This window comes from Trichoplusia ni, chromosome 6, assembly GCF_003590095.1.
Source record: "Trichoplusia ni isolate ovarian cell line Hi5 chromosome 6, tn1, whole genome shotgun sequence".
In the NCBI taxonomy this organism is placed as follows: Eukaryota; Metazoa; Arthropoda; class Insecta; order Lepidoptera; family Noctuidae; genus Trichoplusia; species Trichoplusia ni.
The window spans coordinates 54,557-75,262 of NC_039483.1; the positions used below are offsets into that span (position 1 = coordinate 54,557).

Here is a 20,706-nt window from a genome sequence, read left to right on the forward strand (position 1 = left end):
CCGGCGTCATGATTCACGCAACTTCCGATACATACGGGGGTCATTACCACTAGAAGTCGTACGATTTGCCGCGGTGTCAGCAATCAAAAGTAAAATCACTAGGATCCTTCGCTATTAAGCGTGACTCCGCTTGTTTTCAGTCTAGCCGGCCGAGCCCCTAAAATGCTCTGGGAATATCGAAGACATTTATTGGACTATATTCAGCTGTGGAGGGCGTAGGTGTTGTAGAGTGGCGTTCCTCTTCTTTCTTTTAGCAGATTAGCGTTAAGGGTGGTCGGTATGATCTGGAAACATATAGCATTATAATTATTAAAGTGTAGGGTACGATTTGCGAGGACCTTTACTTATCAATATAATCTAACTACAGTTACTGCTTCTTGGATTTTAACAGTTTTCCTTATTTTGAAGTCGGTTTTTGGACTCCCTGTACTGCAAGCATGTGTCTCTTTAATGAACAAGATCGTTCAGGAAGGAAGCGGTGGCGCCGGGATGGTCTAAATGTGGTGCCGAATCGAGAATTGACGGAGGATTTGAGGGAGGCATTTGCCCAGCTGTGGGAAAAAGAGGGCAAAAAAAAACAAGATCGATTTTTCAATTTATTAATTCTATTTTTTATTCATTTAACAAATAATCTCCGTAAAACGTAAAACTGAAGATTTCAGGTGAACTATTCTTATATTAATACTTTTTACTGAAATAAAGAGTTCAATCATAAAACGAAAAGTTTTTCCCTTCCGCATAATAATATTGAATATTCTTTTAGTCTCTATCTGCAAAGCTCTTTATATTTTATTTCTCGACGCTTCGTATATAATCCGGCAGAAAATAGGAAGCGGTAGGTTGATAACCTACGTCTGCAGCTAAAGAGTCATATACCTTCGATATTCTGTGCCGAGTTCGTCAAGGTAGCAGTCATTTATTTATATTTGTGTTTAGACAATAGGTTTAGACAGGGTGATTCCTAATGTTGAATTGTTGTGATCAAATTGTGCTAAGTGATTAGTCGGGATGATTAAATTTTGGACGTCATTTTCTCTTCATTTGAGGTTATCAAAGAGTATTTTTTTGGTATTTTATTGTCAATATATATATATATATATTTACTTAATGGCGTAGACAGTTTCAATTTAGGTCTTTAAGTTAAAGTTTTTTAGACGAAACAAAATGCAATACTCAATTTCCTACGGCCATAAAAAATATGCGTTGCTTATCAATGCGTGTGATTATTGAGCATATCATGCGTTAAGGTCATTCACCCCTGATATTCCGCTGACCACTCGCGAACAGTCCATAGACAATGCAGAAACGTTAACCACTCGTATTGGCGGGGGTCGATGACCGGTGGTGGCAACCGAAAATGTGCATCTAACGAAATTTTGATGCAGACTGTTGCTAAGCAGTGCTGTTTACAGGAACATTAAATGAAGAATATTTTTTGTTTTATTTTTAATCGTGAGTATTTAATTATTGGTCAACCAGCCTGTTCTAATGTTGGATTCAGAAGCCATGAGATAGTTTAGGGGCTAAGAGACTTGTTTTCCGCAAGCTTCGGTAACGTGTTCCTATTATTACTTGATTTTTGGGGGATTTTCGTCTGGTCTCCGTAAAACGTAAGAGAGAAGACCTCGTAGAGGTTTTGGTGTTTAGGAGTGTGGCAAGTCGACTTTTCAATCTCTAGGTAAAGGGATTAAGAAAATAAAGTCGAAGAAACTAACTACGACGAATTTAATTGTTTAATGCAAAAAACAAAACATCTATGGTCAGTTCACATATTCGTGTTTATTGATATCACCCGACTAGTTCCGGACTGTTCCGGACTGTGACCCGACTGTTACCGTGAGTTGATGAGGTGACGAATACATCTGCCAATAAGTTGTCAATAGTCTGGTGTTCAATTCTCATACTAACATGACGGCCTTGATGGTTATCTGAGTCTACTGAAAGTCTGGTTAAAATTGAATTATTGTTATAATAAACTCGTTACAATAAAAGCAATAGGAAAGATCAATACTGCTTCGTACATGTATAATATAACTGATTGTCCCAGAAAACGTTATTTTGTCATCCGATGAGGTCTAGGGAATAAAAAATGAGGGTATATAAAATAGACAGGGTCCAAGTCCAGACTTATGCAATATTCACACAAAATTGTGAGTCGGTCAAGCCGTTTCGGAAGAGTTCAATTACCAAATCTCATCAACATATCTTGACTATAAAATTAGTACTAATTACAAGAGGGTAAAGCGCCAGGCATCGCTGAATGCATCCTTAAACCTTAAAAACACCTTCCGCCTTCCAAAAATACTTACAACCTTAAGCAACGTATATTATTCATACAAAAAAAATGTCAAACCTTCCAACAATAGAAATTTCAAGGCCTTTTTGTAGGTCAATCGTGTACTATAACGTCGATTCGTCAATGGAGTAGAATATTCGAGGAAACCCACTGACTCATACACAGCTTCCTCTCGTAACACTAACTTTCGCAATCCGTAACTTTCGCAAACACTAGCTGAAGTTAAAAATGAATCATATTTGACTTAGACGAACAGATCGTAACATATTTCTATCATCGAACACGGGTAAAAAAATAATAAAGTTATATAGAGTAGTTAATCTTTAAACCAATTTGTAAAAAATAAAAAGGTGTATCCTCGGTGCAAAAGTTGTATGGTGTAACCTTTGCAAGAAAATCGGTTCAATTCCATCAGAAAATATACGCAATTTTCCTTTAAGTTGGCTGTATGCAATCTTACAATTGCAAAAAAAAAAAACTAAAGCTCTTCTCTTAAGAGTACGTAAGCGGTCATTTATTTAAACTCTATTCTATATTAGTTCCATTTTCAAAATCAATCGAACGTTTATCAGTTTGCCGGTTACGGCTAACTTCATAGGCCGGCTTTCCCGCCGTTTACGATGCTAACACCGTCAAACACTGCATTTTATGGCTGCACCGAGCTTCTTTCGTCCACTTCTGCGTGTAATGTCATTAAATTATTCTTTTCATCTCAATACGGATTTCCTTTTTCCTTATGTGACATATACATAGATTTGGATTTCAAAAATTGAAATGGTAACACAGATTTTCTTTTGAAAACAGAAACAGCCTGAAATACTTTTTGCTCGAGCATTGACATTTACGCTATTAATCAAAATGACTGTTTTGATGTCACAAGCATTTACAAACCAATAAATTGTCAGTTTGGAGTTCCCTTTAGATGGGCCTACGTGATTTTCGCTCAATTGCGGTTTAGTTTGGTTAAATAATTTTAACTACGGCATTATATACTGCAAAAGGAAATAAATAATAATTAAAGAACTTCAATTAAATAAACATTGTTTGTGGTCACTACGTCACCTGTTACGTTTCAGAAATTACGTGAAAAAGTATAATAGGTGTTTTTATTTGCTGTGACGTGTGTGACCGACACCACAATAACCTATTTTCCTTATAATTTAAAACACAATAGCAAATAGGTTATGAAATGAGGACATAAATATAAATTGGAGTTAAATTATTCTACAATTTCATAGAATTATGATAAATCTATTGCTTTAAACGATACTGGGTGCTAGTGGACCTACCACTACTTCTAAAAGTAACATAATTGCACTTTTGAACTAAGCATCGGTCGGTCTACGTCCAAATGCGCTATTTCCACAGCTAGAGAATGATAAGTCATTTATTAGTACATTATAAGTCCTAGATAACACCACATTCACAGAACTACAAATGACCTCACAGTGCATAGCATAAAAAAACGTTCAAAGGAAAAAAACAAAATAGCACGGTTGAAAAAAGTTATCAAGTTTTTTTGGGCATGCTATGTTTAAGCCGGGCGATGTTACATTGTTATTATAAATTTAATCTTTAAGAAGAAAATAAAATTTGCTTGCAAATGCAACAGATATTAGGTCAAATTGTATATCTCAATAAAGAGTCCGCATAAGTGCATACATTATCAAAATTCGCGTACATTTTGAATCTTTGACTCAACGGCATTTATACAGCCAAGACCTACAAGTGCTTAAGCTTAATTTAAAAACCTTCGAGAAGTTTCCATGGCAGAACCAGCCCGCCATCGCCAATCTGGTCGTTGACCAGTCATATGACCCAGATTTGAACACAGTTTGAATTTCGAATCTTTCTACGTAGCGAGACAATGAATTTTGTTTATGGACTTAATAAGCCAGAGCTATCTTAATATGCCAGAGCTATGCTCTAAAATCCAAACCAAAAAACAGACCATAGACAAATATATTACTTTAAAAGTGTTCTTTCAGATGTTTTGCCATATTTTCAGATCATTTGAATGCGAATATGTAGCAGTTTCTACTACACATACATACAAGCATTTAAAATGATGTCAAAGATCAATACACTCGGTATGTTGACGACACAAATTATTTAGCTGTTGCCTTTTCTGCTGTGTATAAGAAAGTTTTATGCATGTGTGAACTTGTTAGCTTGACTACTTCCTTCTGTGAAATAGAAATGTTATAAGAAAACCCTGAAAAATCACTTAACTTCACAAGCTAGGTAAAAGTAAAATGTTAGGCGGCCATTTAACCAGACGAAAATGGACGCTAAATCTATGTACCAACGTCGGTGTACATCAAATACTCTGTGTAATTATGAAGTACATACATATTATGGAGTGAATTAGCACATAATTTGTACATCATCACGAAGACAAGCTTTCGCCGCGTCAAATAGTCGATTCCCTAACTTTCTACGAGTTCCGAAGTTTCGATGAAAGTAGTCTCACACTTGTCCGCCATTACTGGCCATCGCGGAAAAAGTAACGATTCCAAGTTTGAAATGTTGTTCTTATTTCAGTTTTCCGACCTTTTGGTGTTGGCGCGAAATAAGGTTACCTGATGCTGGCAGTTTTTATTTATCGTTTGTATTTAGAATGTTTTTCGTTTTTCGAAAGTTGATGTTTTAGGCCTACCTTTTTTAGATTTCACTTGTTTAGTATTGACACACTTTTCTGCTAGTGTATAAAATCAAGTTTTTCGCTCTTTAGCTCTGTATAATTTTACCATTTTTTAGATAAATTCAATGTTTATAGTTAACAGAATATATCCGATTGAATAGGAAGGAAAAAATAATTCCGACTCTTGCATAAAAAGTTTAATCGATGACGATTATCAACGTAACAAGGTATGAATCACGAATACCTTTGTAATATGAACGATTCTAGATATTACGTCAAAAATTATTACAACTGGTATGAAAACAAATGAATTATTTATTTGCACAATTTTATCCTTCTGTTGCGAGTTGCGGCGGCGACGCGACTACGTGGTCCTATAACATCAAGAAGAAAATCACTTATTTATCTTTTGTAATACATTTTTTTTTATTCTGTACTCTTTACTATTTTTAAAGTTACTAAGTTCTCTTACCGTAAAGAAATATAAAAATATATTTTTTATAAATAATCAATGTTAATCAATTTTACTTTTGGGCTATTCATACTTTCTTCCAAAGCCTTAATACACATATATTTTTTATATTTATAAATGGAACCACATTTCGAACGTTTAATTTTGAATGTCGAGCGCAAATTCGGCCAGTAATGATAGCGCTGTAATCGCACGGCGATGAGTCAACGCCCGGTGAAATGACTACCAAAGTTTATTAACCTTTCACCCAATTTGCGTAAATATATGCGACCGAGAAATGTTGGTACGATATCGCGACCAATATGATATACAAAAGTGTTTATTATAACTTGTCGGGTAATACCTGTAGTACGATACATACTTATCGGTTGTAGCACTTATATTTTTTTCGGAGGAAGAAATTTTCCATAGTTTTTTGTGCTTTATGTGTGTCAGAGTGACATAGAGGTGTTGTCTATGGTAACAAACGCTGAAAAGGTGTGACCTGACCTTTGTTGAATGGGTTCGTTATTATTGTATGGGTATTTTATTGTGAGAAGACATGTATAGTTTTAAGTGGGGTTCTGGTAATCAGGATAATAATATACCATTGTGATTGAACAAGAAGATAACAAAAATTTCTCAGAATATATTTTTCTAAAATAATGCGAAGAAAAATCCTTTTTTCTCACTTGTTTTTTTCGCTGTCACTGATCTTATTTTCTTTAACAATAACTGTCATCTCAGTACGTCTATAACGCCACGTGTGCCACGTACAGAAGATTGACGTGCCATTTTCCGCGAGCCGTAACGAGGGTATACCCCAAAGCATAGCGCATTATCTCCTTACGCCGTCACCGCAATGTTTTCGTCATATTGGGAAATATTACGTTTGTGAAGTATGAATGGACGCGCGCCACGCGATCGTACAGCCCGAAGCCCACGTCACGTCGCCACCGATCAATAAACGCCTTTATCGTAACGGCGATCTCATCTTGCACAGCATTTTAATGCCGCATAAAACCTAACTGTCCAAAATAAATACCAGCGAAATGTGAAGGTAGGTCAGAAAACGGTATCCGACAGTGAACTCTGAAACTGGGACAACGACCGACGAATTTGGCATTTGGACTCGTGGTGAAAAAAAAAATACCGCCAGTGACGGTACCAGGGGAAAATGAACTAGAGAAAGGTTGAATTTCGACTATTTGTCTGTGTGCGTGTGTGTCTACAGGGCGGTGCGCCTGTGTGCGGCATTGTAGTCGCGCCGGTAGAAAGCTCAGTGAATGTTTGTTTACGTTCGTTTAAAAAAGAGTGAAATAGTGAAACTGTAGCTATCTAATTACTGGTTGAATTTGGGCCAGTGGAAAGATTCATTCATAGTTTTATGACGAATGGAATCTGTGAATAAAACGAAAAGTAAACATATTACCGGTACTTAAGATGGCAATGATTTGAAAAAGTGCCAAGAATGTGTTAAATGTACACAGTCTGCGTATAATTTATGTGTTAAGCTTTAAATTACTTCAGACCATAAGAATAAGTCAATCCTTGTAAAATGTACCTTCAAACCAACCTAACTCTAAGTCTTATACGGTGTTATTTACACAAATGAAATAAAAATCCAAAATAATTTAATTTTTAAAATCCAAATTAACTCAATGAATGAAAATTTACAACGGTAACTAAATTGTTTCATATTAAATAGATAATTAAAACCATATGTGTCATACAATTCATATCATATCATACTTTATTTAGTAAAATCATATATAGGTGTTTAATTTATCCTGTTAGTAAAATTTTATACGAGTCCTATTGCCATTACATAGGTACTTGGTATATTATATTAAATAAAAATAATATTATTATAATAACTATCGTGAACTGTAGCCCATGGTCTAACCCACTACAAATTGAAAATAATCCCAAGAAAACAAAAATTCAGGATAAACCTGGTTATAAACTGTCTGAGTACCTAGTTTCGCCTAAATCCATTCAGTGGTGTTTGAGTGAAAGAGGAACAAACATCCATGCATACAAACTTTCGCGTTTATAATATTCGTATGACATTTTACTCACGCGTATTTATTAGGATAGCCCGACTTGTTTCAGACCCAACAGGAGTCCTTAATCAGGTCCGAAATGAGTCGGGATATTAGATCTAGATAAATACGCGTGGGTAACGTTATTAAATACTTAAATATTTTTTAAGCGAAATGCCACACATGCAGACTACGTCAAACGTTCAAAATATACCAATGCATTAAAACATCATAAAATTTAGCTTTAGATCCATTGGATATAATAAAGTTAAAGCTGGAAAGTTATTGAAAAAATCCTGAAAACCAAAATCGTAAAGGTCGCTGAATAATTACGTCAGTTTATCATTTGCGTATAGTTTGCCGTTCTTAGAAGAACCTTTTGACAGGTTAAATACGTTGGTGATTTGTATTTAGTTGGTGGCAATAATTTAGTCGTTTAATACATTATTTGTATAAGTTTTATAATATTGTGAGTTAAGAAACTGCTTATAAAATATTTCTTCGACAACGAAATTCGATCTTTCGCTTTTCGCGTGCGGAGAGCATTTAAACGAAACAAACAAGGAAGCCCTAACGCACTTTAGAATCTAGTATGCCCTTTAAGCTATACTGCATGCCTAAGAATACACACATAAACTTAAAAACATCACCTTAAGTTAACGTATAGGGGAAAAATACCCAACTTTCACAACACTAAGAAAATTTAAGGAAAATGTATTTTGCGTCATTTTAGATCCGTGAGGAAGTGACCGCGTAATCCTTAGATTGACGTAATAAGGAACTTATAATATCTGCATTTCGAAATTAGTATGAATGACGTACTTTTAATCACAAATCAAGATACATGCAAACATACCTACGAAGTTATAAAATATTGTAAGAATAATAGAAAGAAGTATCAAGAAGTTATTTGTAATGTTAGCAATGTAATACGGTACGGTACGAATACTTCTTCAACAGCCCATGCTTGGGCTCAGTACATAATATTCAAATACATAAAAACTAACACTCGTCAACGAAGTACTAGGTCCGCATAAACGCGAGGAGGTTAACCGAAATATACACATAGACACACACATACACACGCATTTTATTTGAATGCGTACCACGCGTCCACATGCGTACCAAATACTGCGTATGTAGAATGAAAGTCGCTGATGTGTCCACAATGGCCAGTGATGGCTAGTGATGGCTTATGATGGCCACGCTTTTTCATTGTGCCAAGCCATCCATCAATGTAGTAATGTTCCCGCCGTTGACGTGGAAAATGCGGACATTATTATTCTATACATACTTAAATTGCAGGACTTTATGTTAAGGTGGCATAGAGTCAAAACCTAAACCTTTTTTTTAAATAAGTTAAAAAGTGCGCCATTTTATAAAATCTTTTTAAATTCATTCTAACACTAAAGCAAGTCACATTCATGTAATGTTCAAAGTTTTTGTTAAATAATTCATATTTAATTTATTCATGGGGAAAAGAGAAAATCTTATATTAACGTGAGTACGCATAAAAGTAGTTTTATGAAGATTTAATTTCGTTTATTAGCAGTAAATTTCTCTTGGGAATAACTTAGTAACCGCAGGCCCAGAGCGCATGCGCGCAGGTGGGAGAAAAACTTGCTCGCTTAGGAAAACCAAGATGGCGGATGTTTTTACTTTGTAGTCTATGTAGGAACTAATAATGTGGAAAAAGCTGTTGACAATACTTTTGATAGTATTGCTTTACTGTTTAATGCAAATATATGTTTTTTTTTTAGGTTATCATTTAAATATTAAGAAAATGACACTTATTAATTTAAACATCAAAATTTGAGTATGTACTTCAAAAGGAAAAACCTGCTATCTTTTTCTCTTTTAGGTTATCAAAAATATATCATTAAGACCACTCAGGACCGCAATGGCGGACTGATTAAAATTTATACAGAAATAATACTTATCTAGATGAATAAAATTCAGGAACACTTTAGTTTTTATCACTTCCGTAAATAGTAATTAGGCGATAAATGTACATGATGGGAGGTTGAGAATATACATTTATCGAGCATCGAGCTAAAAACAAATACTTTGTAAACTGAAACCCTATTAACCCCAAAAGGGTACATATCAAAGTTACCTTCACAGGATTCACACCTGATCTGAGACACCAAAACAGTTTAATTTAACAACATCTTAAAACGTGACTGCTTGTAACTTTTCTTTTTACAGATTGATGACATGACTAGTAAACCTATAATTCAGAAATAAAGAATTTGACGTCACAAGATATAATGCTTATTTATATACTAATGAAAAGTTTGTGATTGTTGGTAATTATTTCAGGATCTATTGAACTGATTTTGGAAATTCTTTCACGAATGGAAAGCCACGATTTCATCATCGTCGGCCTAGCCTTTTCCCAACTATGTTGGGGTCGCCTTGCAGTCTAACCAGATTCAGGTAAGTGCCAGTGTTTTACAAGGACCGACTGCCTATCTGACCTCCTCAACCCAGTTACCTATGCAACACGATACCCCGTGGTTAGACTGGTTGTCAAAATTTTCATCCTTCTGACTACCTGTAACGACTGTCAAAGATGTAGTAATATCTGGCTAAACGTATCCTAACAATACTGCCCAGGAAAAAGTAAGCTAGATTTAAATGATGTCATGAAATACTTTACATACATCAGATCGCCAACTGGAATGGAAAGCATTCGTACATAGTTTTCTTGAGTGAAATACCCATAATAATAGCATGTATGTCTGTTCGTCTGTTTTTATGTTTGCTTTTGTTTTCTATGCTATTCAGATGATGCTTGCTGCGCATCGCTTGAGGACGATCGCGATGCATGCATTACTTGGGTAAGGAAAGCAGTCCATGCTAAGATGTGCTATGCTGTGCTGAGTAGTGATTTTGAGCCACGATGAATTACTATTGATTTTCCTGCCACGTATTTTGTAAAGTACAATTTCTGGAAGTTAAAGACGTCTGATAAACAATAATTAAATAATGTTAAAACTTGATAATGTTGACTTGCTATTGATTTAGACTTTTTTTAATTAAAGAAAATGACATCGACAACGCTATTCACGTGATTTTCACAAAAGCATGTTCATCGATTCTCATAACTGCAATTTTAGTTCGAAAAACCCAGTTATTAAATCAATACACACCGCCATTTTCGACTCTACCTTCATAAAATAGAATGACAATCATTAACACTCCGTTCACTCAAGTTCTACTCCAAACAGTCCGTACTTCACCAGCCTTATCAATTACTTACTGATAGCGATCGGCATATGATAATGACAGCTAGGAAAAACTGACCCATCTACTTACAAGCCGGAATGAATACCATCTAGTCATTAAACAAATTACTTGCTTTCTAGTTATGAAGGAGAATATTTAAATTTTGTACCCTTTTCTTGTTTAGATGACTTAGTATGATAAGTTGAGACGGACCTTGATTTTTTAATATTTCATGATATTTGTGTCAAATAGTTTTGCTAGCGAAGTTTCATATGTGTTAAAGACGGAATGTGTCTTTTACAATGTCATATTTAAAATTCAGATTATAGTACGATAGATTAGTGTTATGAGGCTTTTGTGCAGTTTGATGAAAAGTAGGTATGCTAAAAGAAAATGTTTGTACATTTTCAAATTGAATGTTTGAAAAGAGGCCGTGTGTCGTCTTTAAATTGAATAACGGCGACTAAGTGTGTGTCAATTATTCGATAAAATACTTAGAATTGCAGCTTTAGAATCAAATAAATATATTTGAAATGGAACTACTTTTACGAATTTTATCGCGGTTTAATTTTTGATTTTAGTTCCCGACGTTTCGACACCTTTGCGTGTGCCGTGTCTAACATTCGCGTTAACCTAAGAAACTACTAAATATATTTGAGTTGTAAATACCTACCCAATTTTATTAAAACTGAAAAATCATTTAAGATTTCTTTTTAGGTCTACACCTACATACATATATTGTAGATGAATTTTACGAAAATGAATTAATATCATGGCATGACGGCACTCGCTTCCCAATAATTTTCCCCTATATACTTCAGGTCAATCAAACACATTCTTACATTTATACCATCCTAGTATAACTATTTAGTTACTACACAATGTAATTAGTATCTAAACAAACATTATCTTATCGATACGAAACTAATCGACTTTCAAAAGTTATCAATAATTGATAACAATGTTTTGTATCTACGTCATTCTTCCAATAGTGTTAACCTCCTGAACTTTATGCGCTCCTGGTACAATAAATAAATTATGTAAATGTAATTAATTGTTTAATTAATATTTGTTGTTAATTATTTGTATCTATGCATCAATCAAGGCGAGGGAATCATAATTTAAATTTTTATTGTTAATATTGGTCAATTAAAAATTATATTAAGACTACAAGTCTGTTTGACAAGGATGGAGCTATGCAAACAACTATACCTATCCCATTCTAAAAATGCACTGTGAACAATTAATATTTAACATTTCAGCCTAAACTGCTCAATATTTACGATAAACATACTTAAAACAATTATCAAATTGATAAGAAAACAACAGCATTAGATCGTTTATGTTCCTCTAGTAATTTATTAATTATATATTAATCACGGTAATTAATTAGCTGACGTATTGATTTTGATAATTTTAAGTGCTTGATATTATCAAGATCAAGAACGCAATACGTACTTACATTTTGTAGTTCTATAAAATGGTTGTGATTTGAATTGAAGAAAGTTTAGTAGATAGCCGAATACTTTTCCAAAGATTTTGAATTGATCTCTGTAATGACATGACTCATTAATGACCTGCTGATTGAACAAGTTAGATACTCTATAATTATTCGTAAACAAATGCCTATTATGTTTTAAATGAAGGGAATGCTCCTTAGGTTAATTTTTGTTCAATGAAATTGAATATTTTCATTAATTATGTCTCAAAATTTACGGTACAATGTGACAGAGTAGTGTGTTGATATATTTAGTTAAACATTTTATGTAACCTTTTAATAAACAAAGTGGACTGAGTGTCCAAGTAGCTAGGCTTGGTACCGCCTTCAACGTAGCCCATTATTTAACCGGCAAGCACAACCCATGTCCCCCATTACTTTAATATTAAAACTCCTCCGTAATGCACTTTCTTGGTATAATATTATATAGTCCCACGAACCACGAAACACGTGTCTCTCACAGTTATATAACCTCATTCGAACAACCTTCTTAAGTAACATACCAGCCACCTTGACCTTAGCATTGCATACAGCACTCCCAACGCGACTTAGTACCAAGGGGTCAATTTAAAATGGGCGCTATACTAATGTAGTATGATCTTGGTAGTAACGGTACACCGTTGCGATGATATTAGCAAAGCCTTGTGACCCAGATAAATGTGTACCGTTAGTGGCCATCGAACCTGCACCCCGTGTCACACATACCGTAGGAATTAAGGCAGGTCGGTGTTCAGCAAAAACTAGTGGAAACCGTTACCTACGTAACAGACATGTTCGTTTGTTATGATGCGTTTTTGTTTGAATTGAGTATTTTTTTCCTTGGTGACTAAATAAAGGCTATTGAAGTCATTTTCAAAAGTGGGTCAACATTCATGTTGCTTGTACATCCTACAGTATTCTTCTTCATGATCAAAACTTAACAAGAAGTCCCTCAGATTTTGAACACAGAATCAGATGTCTGAAATCAATGAAAAAGGAACAAAATTTGAAAGGGTATCTCATGAAAGGGTCTCCTCATTCGAGCTGACCTACCGGATGGACGGGATGCCATAACCAAAATGATGCAACATGATCATATTCTGAATCGGCTGACAATTCAGTTTGACATAATAACAGCCGTCGGTAACCTGGTATAGTTGGAAAATAATCCTCCTCTCTGGAAATACACAGATTTAAGACAAAGATTTTTAATGAAATATAGTGGTGGTACAGGTGTGCTTAGATAATATTTTTGTCTTAAAATCAATCTTCGCATGATGTGTTTTTTACATTGTAGCCGCAACTTTCATTATCACAATGTAATTAGCACAAAAAGATTTCAATAACCCTATATAGCATTACATATCTCATAATATGTAATACACGAAAACATTGGAATATTCAATTCAAAACTAATTTGTAAACCACCAAAATCTGAATCATAAAGGAAATACCAAACATCCTTAGCCGTTATTCGACCCGAAATCAACATTATTAACTGCCAAAACAAAAAAAGGCTTTATGCAATTTTAAGTTTTATCAAATTCGGGTCAGCGAAACGGGATGCTTTAAATTGTTGTCCCGTTAAACGATTGACACACTGTCTTAATGATATAACTGTTCGTTCGTTTGTAATAAATTATATTATTTCGCACTAAGCCAACAGGAAATAAAAAGGTATTCAAATGTATTCTCGCTGCGTTTTTATTGTGTAATAAATTATTTGATGTGTGTCTGTGTGTGTGTACTTAACAAATGTCTTATTGATCCGTATGATTTAGGTCAGTTTTGAGTTGAATGCCCGCCTTTTGTTTTTCTGTTTTCGTGTCTAATGTTCTTTCAAGTCTAGCCTTTGGAATGGACACATCTAACCAACAGTCGGCACAAATAAGAAGTCATGCATGAATCATGCATCATATTAGATTCGTTTAGGTCGTGAAACAAGGTAAACAATCTATGTAAAATTAAATAGCGATTAAAAACAATGTAACAATAAAGATTACCCAATAAAATATACCACTAAAATGCATCTGTCACTTATTTATTTAATATGTACTGTACGAGAGGAAACACCGAGATTGTTTACCTTTTTTACCTAAACCAATTAAATATAATCTGTAGACAGACCAGACTTTTGGATTCTGTATAGAAAATGTGCGGAAATTCAAATGTAGAGTGTACGTGAAGTAAACACAAGGATACAGCGCCATCTTTGATTCGCTTCTCGCTTAATTGTCCAGAGAAGTAAAAATAGTATTAAATTTTTTAAAATACTATTTTACTTAAACAAGACTTACATAAGTTAAACTTTAGTCTCTCACGCTGCAATCAAGAAAATCAGACTAATGCAGTTTTATTGAAACTCCCCATACATGACCATAATAAAAATACTCTCAGGGAGTTATAGTTTCAATAATTACAGATAAAACTGACGGTCTACCGCATGTCTTCAAGTAATATTATGGCGAGTGTGGGAGAGAGATGGCGCTCTACAAAGTATAGTGCGCTGTCACGTTTCCACGATTGCAATAATATCCCTTTAAGAGGTAGTCCTTAGTTCCTCGTGCATTCTTCGCGCAAGCTCTGTTTGAGGCCTCATATAGTTGTGACGTATTAGGCGCCTTCACAATCGCTACGTAATGGCCGGCTATATAGAGTCCTCAGGACGAGAGTCCGTAATTAGCTTACAAATAAAGAAAATATATCGCCATGTTAGTGTAAGATCCGCAAACACTTCTAGTAAACCGATAATGTTGGGTTCCGCTTTTGTAGAGTTGCTGGATGTGGCAAGTAAGGTGAAGTAACAAAATAGTTGCATTTTTTTTTGTTTTGTTGTGAACGGAACTAATGGATTGAGTCACTGTAATGTAGGTTTTTCAAGAACATAACAATTATTTTTTATTTCAAAATGGGTGTTCTTGGTATGTGACACAAATATAACCGAGATTTGGAACAAAGATATGTGAATCACACAAACATTGGAATTTAAGCAGCAACTCGTATTTTTTTATACACGAATTGCACGCAGTCATTGTTTTAAACCATCTTATTACTAGCCTTTTATAAACTCGAATGGTAGTACAATACTCGTAGTACATAGTCTCTTCTAGTCCATTAATCTCTTGGACTCTACAAAAGAGCAGTTATTCGTCACCGATCGATGCCGCATCTAGCGCACCAGGATCTACATAATAAGCCTCGCAGTTACACCAGCATCCCATTTCTAAGTGCCTCCATATCAGGATGTAACTGTTAGTTCTCTCGTTAACCGGCTAACTGGGTCAACCGTTACAGAAGTTATGGCACTGCGGTTAGGGCGGGCCGGGTAATGTAAGCTCGAATTAATTGCAGCTGATAAAATGATCGCGTTGTAGCGGCCAAGTTATTTGTAATCTTATTTTGTTGTGCCTGGTTAAGTTTACTTTGTTTGTGATTTTTGGTGGGCTTTGTGATATTTATGATGTTTAAATTAGTTGATAATTATAGTTTGTTTTGCGTCAGCTCAACTACTGACATTTCATAACCAAATGGAGCAAAAAATCCCTTTTTTAATATACTATTATCAATCTTTATTTTAAATTTTTAATGCACTTGTGTATGTCACAAAACTTCTGCTAAACGGCTGGACCACACTGGATTCACCAATCCGGCCGGTAGAAAAAAAGATCACAAGTTCAATTAGGTTGTAATATAGTCCTCTTTCGTCTGACCACCTGAGAAAGGTTTTAATTTTATTTCCATCAACTTTTTATCAATGTAACCTATTCAAATCACCAATTTTAAATAACATATCCCAGGACCGACAACTTCCGTCTCATTTTCACCACTTCACGACAAAGCCTTCATACTATACTTTGAACTAAATACAAGTCACCGGCAGACAGACCTCGTATCTCGATACCTGATAGACAGTTACGTATAGTTGAGGATCAAAGGCCGCATGTGGGTCAACCGTTACCGATGTCTGTTATGGCGTTATGTTCCGTGGGAGGTACTTATAGTGCCGTGTTTTGTTTGCAAACGGAGGCTTCGGTAAAGAGCGAGGTTTTTAGGTAAAGGAATGTAGAGTTAGAGACATCTTATTCCGGGTTGCGTGGATATTGAAAAGAGGTAAACTCTAGATAGATTTTAATTTGAAGATATATGTCTTACGTACAACGTATGCATTTCATTATAGTATCTTGGTTTACGATGTTTTTTTTATAAATTGATAAATAAAGCAGCACTCTTATCTCTTCATTTTATATGAAGATTTAAATAATAAGAACACGTCAAACAAAACCAAAGGTTTGTAACATACGTTGTTTGGGTGGAAACAGTTTGTCTGTCCGCGAGTTTGAATGTAACAGATTAAGTTAAAGATAGCGATAAAAATAAGTTACTTAACCCTAAATAGTAGCTTGTAAGAGAATGGGATCAAATGGGTATTATCATAACCTTAATATCCTTCATTTTTTTTTTATAATCAGAACAAAGTGTCAAGATACTTTTTTGTGTTTGATTCATTTATTTTAATAATATATATACTATTCAATTCACCATGCAATTGTTTCTATGACGTAACAGTAAGATCAAATTATCCACAAGTACATACGTCACGAATACTACTTCCTTAAGACATCCTTGGACTAGTTTTTGCAGACATTTTGTCACTCATTGATACACACGGACTTGGTGACTCAGCTGTATTCAGTACTGCGGATCTAATGACGGTAACAACTTGCTTAGAGGTTGTGTAAGGTACTGCTGAGGTAAAATAGATTGGTAAACATTTTAAAATGGAATTACTTTTGCAGGGTTTTGCATATGGGTTGGTATACCAGCTGCGATAACATAAATTGGTAAATGTTTTAAAAGCAATTTCTTTTGGGAGGTTATTGCAGGCATAGTAGTCTTTAATTTTCAAGTTCCATAATAACCAATCAACCAAACCAATAGAAAAAGTATAATCTAACTTTGTCAATTTTTTAATTTCTAATAAACAATATTTTGTGTCATTTATAAATTAAATATTTATGTTAACAAGCCACAATTCTATGTTCTGATTCTTTTATGAAATTTAATTAAACAGCGGTGTGTTTTCTTAATCACTTTTCAATATATTGGTTGGGTCACGTCAAGTATGTAACATAAAATTCGAAGTAAACAAATATTACAACATCTTCATTATAAAACCCGAAGACTACTCAACTGCAAGCTACAATTAAAAAGCAACATCTAAATCGAGTATCAATACCTGAATAGTTAAGAATATGTTTAGTTGCAGTTACGTTAAGTATATGGTGTAAGATTGGCAATAAACTTGAGAGGTCGAACCGGCCGGTATGTAGGCCGACCGTTGGTGCGAGCGACGCTCATCGCTGCGCGGGCGCAGGGCGCCTATTCTGATGCGGATGTCGCATTTGTTTGTTTTGTTTTAGATTGTATTTTTATTTTTTTCTTACCTCTAATTATAGATAGTAGAAGTCAAAGGATATCCAGACAATAGGATAAGGTTTAATACATTTTAATTATTATTTCCTGATCAATTATTTTTTGCTAGCTTCAGCATCTTTTTACGTAATAAAAAAGGAGTATAGTTGAGATCACATAAGTCCTTGTTCATTTATTTCAATTCTTTCTGTATATAACGGGTCAAAATATTTAGATAGTCATTTCGTTTCGGTAATATTTAAAGTAATTAACATTTTCAAGGCTGTGTTAAAATTTGTCACGCTCCCTGGTCTGATATACTTAGCCGACAAGGCCATCTCATCATACTTTAAGAAGGTAAAATTCAAATATATGTTTGAATCTTTTTCAACAAGCTTAGTTGGTAGGCCATTTTACCTAAGGAACATTTTGAAAGGGTTACCGCAACTCCAGTACGCCATTAGGAAAATATGGAACATGGCTGAATTTAATTCAGCCAAAGTCTAACTCTCTCTTCTGCTCAACCCAAGGCAATGGAGTTAATTTCCAGTACATAAAATTAACTGGCATTTTAGAAAAAATATTTCTCAGTAAGGTTATAAAAAAAAGAAAAATAACTCAAGTTAAATACATTTTTTTAATCTAACAAATCTCTATCTCCATTAATTTAACAGAGTCTTCATATGTTCTTGGATAGCTTCCACAATTTCTCTGAAACTATTTACTATTAACGTTTCCTTTGAAAAATCGATCATGCATGGTTACGTAATGCCTGATCATCGCATATTTATTAGCTAGCTATAAAATAAGAAATGATGCTTATCTTGGGACACGGACATGCTGAATGCTTAAACCAAAAAGGTTTTAACGTTGGTGTTAAATTACTGAAGTCATATTGTTCTTTTTTCTTATTCTTCTTGAAGGAGATCTGTAACCAGCAAAGAATGGAAGTGGGTCAATGGATGAGAATGATGACTAATGAAGCTTACTTCATATTGGAAGACTCGTTGCCCAACAATGGGATACCTACAGGGAGGTGGTTAGGTGGCAGGGTGGTGTTATTATTATAATTTATTTAATAAGTGAACAAACATTTGGGCAACTAAAGTGACTCCAGTTACCTCTACTTTTATTATTTACTAACTGACCCAGCAAACGTTGTTTGCCGATTTTTTTTTTCTAGTTTTATGTATTTTTAGTGCCACATTATAAAAAAAAAACAAACAATTTCGTCCAAAAAATAAAATATTTTTTTTAGTGTGAGCAACCCTGTCACTTACGGGTATGAAAAATGGATGTTGGTCGATTCTCAGCCCTACTATACGCATATAAAATTTGGTAAAAATCGGTTAAGCCGTTTCGGAGGAGTACGGTAACTAACATCGTGACACGGGAATTTTATATATTAGATATCGAGATTAACAAAAACCGAATAATACATAATATAATACTTATGATCATAACTACGCGTGCATTAAGGTAGTACTTGTGAAGGTCCTTACGTCATATCAGCATGTTTACCAATAACTAAAGGACATGCCTAATACTGGCAAATAGAAAACAAATGACGTCAGAAAAACCCTAGACAAATGACGTCAAGAATTATCAATTGCAGGCAAACGTAAGCAAAACGTAGGGATTTATAAAATGAGAAATAATATGGCCAACGTCAATGAATTTAATTCCCATTCATAATTTACCTCTTTGGTATATTCGTATGGTGTTAGCTGTTTTCCTGTACAATTTAAATAATGTACATGTGATTGAAACGTGATTGCATTTATTGACATAAAATATTGTTATTTTTATATACTGTTCTTTATAAAATTCTGTCATAAATTGCGAATTGCGTAAATATCGAAAAAAAGGCTACGACTCAGAGGATAAAAATGGTCATCCATCACATTTATGAGCGTACCAACAGTAATAATTCATCTGATTAAATTAAATGAGATGCAGACTGGTGAGATGAGACAAAAGCCATTGGGACACGTAGACCCCTAAAAAGATGTTTGAAAAGTGTCCGATATAAGAATATACTTAAACGGCTTTCATGGTCATCAGAGAGATTTCTGGTAGTAAAATACAAATCTTTAAGTATTTAAGGCATATGTCTAGCGAAATGACTGTCATGGACTGATCGATTCAAGTGTGTATATTAGATATCAGTTACCGCGTATCAATATACATTTTCAATAAAACAGTGAAAAGTAAAAAAATACAACCAGTCGTGTCCAAATTCTGTCACAAATTCAAATATTATTTTGAATTACTTTATAACAAAAAAATATCTACATTACCAAGAAATAACCGATATTTTAACACATCTCTCAGAATACGGACGTCGGTCAAGTTTTACGCACGAAACGACATTTCGAGTGTTTGAATACAATTTAGTAGCTTTTCAAAGAATTTGAGTCTAGGAAAGAATACAAATACTCTGTTTGGAAGTAGGTTAAGCCTTTGTTAGTTCCTTGAACTTCAGTTCAAAATGTAGGTAAGTTTAACTGTATAGTGATGTGTACAATTTTCTATTGTTTTTTTTTTGACATGTAGAGAAAATATGAATGGAATAAAGAATTCTTAATTATTGTGTGAATAAAACCTTTTTTGCTTTTTTGTTTGAGACAATTGTGATAGTCTGTATTATAGTTGTACTACTTTAAAACTAGCTTTAACTTTAACGCGATGGCGAAGTCTCGATATATTTATATAAAACATTCAAGAATTTTAATATTGATATACGTCACTATAAGATGCTGTTAATTATTACATAACATGTTAATGCTTCGAGTACGGAGATTCCAGACACAATAAAATTGATTTTCAATTGTTATCGACCACGATCGTGGTCTTAGAGACTGGACGTATTAAGACAGAAAGTCACTTAAGTAGAAACTGAATAAATTAATAACTAACTTGATATTACATGGATCTCACAACTTTTTACCGCAGAACAACTGAGTTGCGAGACTTGTTTTTTTTGACAAGTATTGTTTTTGATGGGATTATCTAGTCTATGGCCAACAGAAAGTTACATTTCTTCGATTGCTAAATCTGATGGCATGGCTCAAATGTATTCAATTGACAAGTTAAAAACGTGCCTAGTCAATTAATAATGTCATTTCCATACATTCAGCGCTGTCACTT

The 20,706-nt window shown here is 34.3% G+C and overlaps 1 protein-coding gene across 1 annotated transcript in view; it reads right to left on the reverse strand.

Moving 5' to 3' along the window:
• Window positions 1–200: 200 nt before the first annotated feature.
• The window catches only part of LOC113495080, a 49,849-nt gene continuing 29,343 nt past the window's right edge, over window positions 201–20,706 (reverse strand). The window contains exon 2 of the mRNA XM_026873675.1: window positions 201–284. Within this exon, the coding sequence (XP_026729476.1) occupies window positions 201–284 (84 nt within the window). The remainder of the gene's footprint in view (window positions 285–20,706) is intronic.